Raw genomic sequence first — 6103 nt, forward strand, 5'->3', positions numbered from 1 at the left:
TGGTCATAGCTAGTGTTAATGCAACAGGACGTATTTTTGAGAGCAATGACATTCAGTTGTTGTGTTTTGTCACTTTTAATCTTGTAGATGTTGATCAAATTGTCACCATTAACTGGTTTGGACCTAATGGACTCATTACAATGAATGATGCTAAGTATAGCATTGGTACTGGGATAATCAACTCAACTACTAATGGAAGTAGCTTAACATTCACTGCATCTCTATCAGATAATGGAACTGATTACTATTGTACTGCTAGTGTTGGACCTGCTAGTACTGTGAATGGATTTGAACTGATTACACCAGCTACTGCCACATCAAATAATATCAATGTTATAATTGAAAGTGAGTTGTAATTTGCTAGCAACATATATTTTTTCTCATAGTTATACCATCGCCAGCAGTTTCAATTTATGATGTTGGTATTCCAGTATCAGGGGATTCATTCCAGTTAGTGTGTACTGGAACTGCACCAGCTAATGTATCAAGTATTGCTACTGTTAGTGTTCAATGGCTTCTTAATGGTACTGTGTTTACTAATGATATACTGGAAGGAGTCACTGTTACTAATAGTGGGTCTATGACCACATTATCATTCAGTTCTCTTAATGTTTCTACTCATGAAAGAGATGATTATACTTGTGTAGCTACTCTTAGTATTCCTGATGTACCAACAACTAAAACAGCAAGCATTATGTACAACCTCCTGACATTAAGTAAGTAACATGTATTATTAGACTATTTCTTCTGCTCTCTTTTGTTAGCTAATCCTGTTGTCTCTATATTTTTAAGTCAACCCGTCTTTGCTAATCAATCATATTCATTAAACTGTACTGTTACAATTGTAGCTGGAGACCTCAATATAACATGGTTTAATAGCAGTGGAATTCAATTAACTGAAGGAAATGGATTAAGTTTTAATTTAATGACTATTTCTGATACTGTACAAAGATATGACTTAATTTTTAATTCCCTTAACTATGCAGACATTGGAGTATATACTTGTCAAGCTAGTCTTACTGTTGATACAGGAGGTGTTCTGTTTAATGGAAATGGATCTGCTAATACAACTGTTAGTATAAGAAGTAAGTAAAATTAACTAGTTTCACCATTTATAATTTATATTTACTTTTGCAGTACCATTACCTCAAGTATCCATATCTCCTGATAATAATTCTTCTTTTATTTGTGGAACTATTAGAACTGTTAGCTGTTCTGTTGTTTTCACTCCTCCTTTACCTACTAATCCTAATGTCTCATTTATTGTCTTCAAAGATGATGTACAACTATCATTTGAGAACAGTTCCAGAGTAATAGCAATTCAGACTGGAACTACTGGTGCTCTTACCTTTCAACCACTCAATTTCTCTGATGCTGGTAATTATACATGTACTGCTACAGCAAGAGATAGTGCTAATAATCCATTAATAATACCAAGCAGTGCTTCTGATGAATATATTGCTACTGTACAAGGTAATGTACATGTAGTGTAAAATACAAATGTTCATTTTACTATTATTTTAGCCATTCCTGTTCCTAATATCACATTCACTAATACTACTGGTAGATCACTGGGAGAGAGTTTAACTCTTGATTGTACAGTTGATGTGCTAGATGACCTGTACAATATTAATGTTACTAGCAGTATAGTAAGAAATGGAGAACTTATTACTAGTACTACTGGATCTGGTGATACTACAGCAATGATTATGATTAATTCAATAAGATCATCTGATGCTGGAGACTATCAATGTATTGTTAATATCACTCAACCTGATATAAACTATGAATTTAATGGAATGGAATCTACTCAAGTCATACTAACATGTATGTTGAAATAGTTGAATACATTATATATTTTTATTTACTGTTTTTATAGTACCTACTCCTTCAGTTATTGTTGAGTATAATGCTACTGGACATTTAGTAGATGGAGAACTAGCAGAAGGACAGTTTCTTGATATTATGTGTATAGCTGACATCAGTCAATATATTGATACTAGTGTTAGTGTTACTATGAGTTGGAGGAGAAATAACACTGTACTGACCAATGGAAGTGATTTTACTATCAGTCCTCCAGTTATGACTAATAATCAGTACACTGGTGTGTTACGTATTAATAGTTTAAGAGATGAACTTGATAATGGTGCTAGTTATAATTGCTCAGTTAGTGTGACTCCTAATACTCCTTTTATACTAGCAGGGAATGATAATGGCAGTGGAGTTACATTAACTGTAGCAAGTAAGTGAATACATTAACAGTCATATTTTGTCATTTATTTTTAATAGGGTTTGATATCGATCATGTTGATATAAGTATCAATATTCCTTCTGTTCCTGTTGCTGGTGATGTATTCAATTTGTCTTGTGTTATAGTGGCACCTCCTAATTTTGTTGAGAATCTTACTAGTGTCAGATGGACTTATGATTTAGAAGCATCTCAAGATGTGACTAGTGAAAACAATGATGCTACACTAGTACCTGTTGTTAGAAATGGGAATATATTCACCAGTGTACTTACACTTGATCCAGTGAAGACCACTGATGCTAGACAATATTACTGTCAAGCAACATTTGTAGTATTTGGCACTGTAGATCGTACTAACAGAGATTTAACTGTTCAAAGTTAGTATTAATTATTATTTTACTATTTAAAGGAATTATTCTTTTTATAGTATCTCCTCTCAGTATATCAATAGTTGCTGATCCTCTATCTGGTCCAATATATGAGAGTACAAGTTACTTACTAACCTGTACAGCTACAGTAAACACTACAATAGTGAATACACCAGTAACTGCTAGTGTAGTATGGACTGATCCAAGTAGTAATGTAATACCAACTAATGAAGCAAGACGTCAAGTGATACCTCCAACTGGTAACAATCTTGTAAGCATGCTATTGTTTCAACCTATCGATACTGGTCTTAATAATGATGGAGGAACATATACCTGTCAAATGATCATCAATTCTGGTAACTCATTAATAGCATCAAGTCAACCTACTGATACTACCCTCCCTGTTACTGTTGAAAGTAAGTTTTATTATGTACTACATCGAATACTGTTCCCCCATTACCTACTCTTCCTCTCTCTTTTTGCATGTCCATTCTTTCCTAATTCTCTACTCTTTGTCTCACAATCTCTTCATCCCTATGTATGCCCTGTCTTTTCTTTTCTTCTACCAGGTCTTCCTCCAATGACAGTAGATTTTTCATCAGTTGGTTCAGTTGAAGTTGGTCAGAGTCTAACTATAACATGTACCATAACAACAGTTGAGAGATTAGTAGTAACACCAATGGTTACTTTCATTAAAATGAATGATACAGATATGGAAATGCTCTCTAGCTTAAATAGACCATACAGTATCACAACAGATGATACTGGTTCAGTTACTAACTATACTCTAATATTGGATCCAGTGAGGTTTGAAGATGCTGGAATGTATACATGTATGGCTGAGTTTAATGTAACTGGTGCGAATGATACCAATGATCCTAGCACTGCTACTTATGATTATCAAGAGGCTAGTGATGTCTTTAATTTAACTGTTGACTGTAAGTTACTCTACTTTACTGAAGTAATAAAGTATAAAAATTGAGTTATTGTCAAAATACTTTATTTTTTATTTTTTACAGTTCCACCAGTGATTGTTACCATATCAAAAGAACGGGATGATACATTATATGCAGGGACACCATTCTTCATCAAATGTGACATAATGTTAGATCCATTAGTTACTATACCAGTGACTGTCACTAATCAATGGACTCACAATAATACTAATGTTCCTATTGGTTCTGATACTATTACTGAGGGTCTCAATATGATTGATGCATTAAATTATAATGCAACATTAATGTTCTATCCATTGGATAATGCTAATGACACTGGAATGTATAGTTGTAATGTTGAAGTGACTGCTCCTAATAGTTACATGTATCTCAGGAATACATCAGCTAGTGCTAATATTTCCATTACAGTTGTTGGTAAGTGTAATCTATGCTGTATATACTAATGTATCATATGCTCTTGTGTAGTTGTACCATTTAGTCTCGCCACGCCCGTGGCGAGACTATTGTACCATTGTACCTGTGTCTGTAATTGTACCTGCTATTATATTGGGCTGTGTCTTTGAATGATTGTGAATTTGAGGTCTTGCACTATGTAGTCTGAAATCATAGATACTAGAGTGTCTATGCTGAAAGCTTTATGTAAAATGTCACCTTATAGTGTTTGTTAGTTGTTACTTTATGCTTTTCCTTTTCTCAGCTACTCCAGTGCCAGTAGTAGAGATAATATCTATGGGTATTGCTGAACCTGGTGAAGAATACATGTTAAATTGTACAGTGACAGTTGTTGATAGACTCATAGTCTCACCAGTGATAACATGGACTAAGAGATCAGCTAACAATGCTATTAGTGTACCTCCAGTTTTTATGACTGTATCTAATGTAATGAGTTCTCTTTATTTGAACTTCTCTTCTCTCAATACTTCCGATGCTGGTCTGTATACTTGTGAAGCCTCCATTAATGTTAGTCAGATATCCATGGTAGCAAGGAATAATGACACATCAAACTTGCCCTTAGAAAGTAAGCTTATTATGACAATAGTGACTAGTATTTTATCAAAGATGCAGTATTATAAAGTATGTACTTATGTGTATGATATTGTTATTTTTTCATTGAAAGTGTTATCTATTAAAGCAAATATTATTACAGTGTATGGTTAGTCTAAATTGTACATGTAGGAGTTTTTAAAGCTATTATACCACTATAATAATTAATTTTTTTAATTTAAAATTTACCATTTGTTTAATTTTTGTGTGTACTTTTTGTTATTGTATTATGTACCAGTTCCTTTTTTCATTCATTTAATTATATTGTGTACTTATTCCTTTCAATAATTGTTTTTAATTTATTTCTCAGTTCCTATTCCATCTGTTGGTGTGAGTCGATCAAAAAAGAATTATTTCTTTGCTGGCAGTAACCTGATACTAATATGTGATATCAGTGTTGATCCTAACATTGATACACCATTCATTGTTAATGTAACCTGGAACATGACTGATCAACCAATCATGAGTAGTGGGGATTTTGCTACTGATCCTAATTCAATGGTGCTTGCTGATACAGATCGTGTTAATATCAGCTCTGTTATGATGAGATCAGGTTTCAATGAGTATAGATCAATTGTTAATTTCACTACATTGAGCAGTACTGAGGATTCAGGAACATATACATGTATTGTTACTATAGTACCAGCTCCAGCTTATAAATATGTTACGACTTCCGACACTAATTATATGAATGTTAACTTAACGGTTACTGGTAAGTACATGCATGCATAATGTATGTTAGTATTACAAGTTATCATTATTCTGATGTATCATTTATACAAATCAAAGCCCAAATTTATAAAGCTAATTCCAATCTGGTATAAACATTTTTCATATTATATAAACAGCTGGAAATTTTTGCAGAAAATTAAATTTTGTGGGTTTTCAGATGTACCAAAAGTGCTAATTTAAGTTTGGGGTGAATTCATGCACAGCCCCCAGTACAGTAACTGTCAAAGCCAAAAGCTTAATGTGCAAATAATGAACATTTTGTAAATTTTTCTTTACAGCATTAACTGGCTGTATGCCAGTTGCACCAGATCAGTATATATCTATTTTAATTTGTGATAAAGTCAATTGAATTTTCCTATTTGTTAGATCCAGTGATTGGAGAATTTTCTACTTCTCCCAATTCATTTCTGGGTCTGGAGACATCATGTCCTGATTCAGACCCATATGATAACTTTACTCTTACCTGTACAGCGACTAAACCAACCATAGTAATACCAAACCTGGTAATAGCATGGACACATAATGGTACAATAGAAACTGGTACTGTGACTACTACTGGAGAGAATATGATTACCACTGTTACTAATACATTGAGTTTTACTACCAGTACTGCTTCTGATTCTGGTACTTATAGATGTACTGCTAGTATTACTATACCTGATTCAACTGATATTGCTACTAGTGAGGAAAGTATTGTGGCTATAAGATGTAAGTGCCTATAATAATTATACAAGTTCTATAAATACAGTGTACAG

The 6103-nt window shown here is 33.3% G+C and overlaps 2 protein-coding genes across 2 annotated transcripts; both read left to right on the forward strand.

The window, feature by feature from the left end:
- The first annotated feature begins 925 nt into the window (after positions 1–925).
- On the forward strand, positions 926–2250 carry LOC109588479 (uncharacterized). The gene is made up of 4 exons (XM_020004641.1): positions 926–1085; positions 1138–1473; positions 1525–1827; positions 1880–2250. The coding sequence occupies exons 1-4, from the start codon at positions 926–928 to the stop codon at positions 2248–2250; spliced, it is 1170 nt and encodes a 389-aa protein (XP_019860200.1).
- A 469-nt stretch (positions 2251–2719) lies between these two features.
- Positions 2720–6070, forward strand: LOC105314995 (uncharacterized). The gene is made up of 6 exons (XM_020004642.1): positions 2720–3032; positions 3186–3554; positions 3636–3986; positions 4270–4590; positions 4927–5328; positions 5715–6070. Exons 1-6 carry the CDS (start codon positions 2894–2896, stop codon positions 6068–6070), a joined length of 1938 nt encoding a protein of 645 aa, XP_019860201.1. The 5' UTR covers positions 2720–2893.
- Positions 6071–6103: the final 33 nt, after the last annotated feature.

Source organism: Amphimedon queenslandica, unplaced genomic scaffold (genome assembly GCF_000090795.2).
Source record: "Amphimedon queenslandica unplaced genomic scaffold, v1.1 AMPQUscaffold_12065, whole genome shotgun sequence".
NCBI lineage: Eukaryota > Metazoa > Porifera > Demospongiae > Haplosclerida > Niphatidae > Amphimedon > Amphimedon queenslandica.

Bases quoted from the DNA above. Each gene is read 5' to 3' on its own strand.
- LOC105314995 (XM_020004642.1), top strand. From the start codon at position 2,894: ATGCTATTGTTTCAACCTATCGATACTGGTCTTAATAATGATGGAGGA. The intron at 3,987-4,269 runs GTAAGTGTAATC...TCCTTTTCTCAG, and splicing joins TATTTCCATTACAGTTGTTG to CTACTCCAGTGCCAGTAGTA. The intron at 4,591-4,926 runs GTAAGCTTATTA...TTTATTTCTCAG, and splicing joins ATCAAACTTGCCCTTAGAAA to TTCCTATTCCATCTGTTGGT.
- LOC109588479 (XM_020004641.1), top strand. From the start codon at position 926: ATGACTATTTCTGATACTGTACAAAGATATGACTTAATTTTTAATTCC. The intron at 1,474-1,524 runs GTAATGTACATG...CTATTATTTTAG, and splicing joins ATATATTGCTACTGTACAAG to CCATTCCTGTTCCTAATATC. The intron at 1,828-1,879 runs GTATGTTGAAAT...CTGTTTTTATAG, and splicing joins TACTCAAGTCATACTAACAT to TACCTACTCCTTCAGTTATT.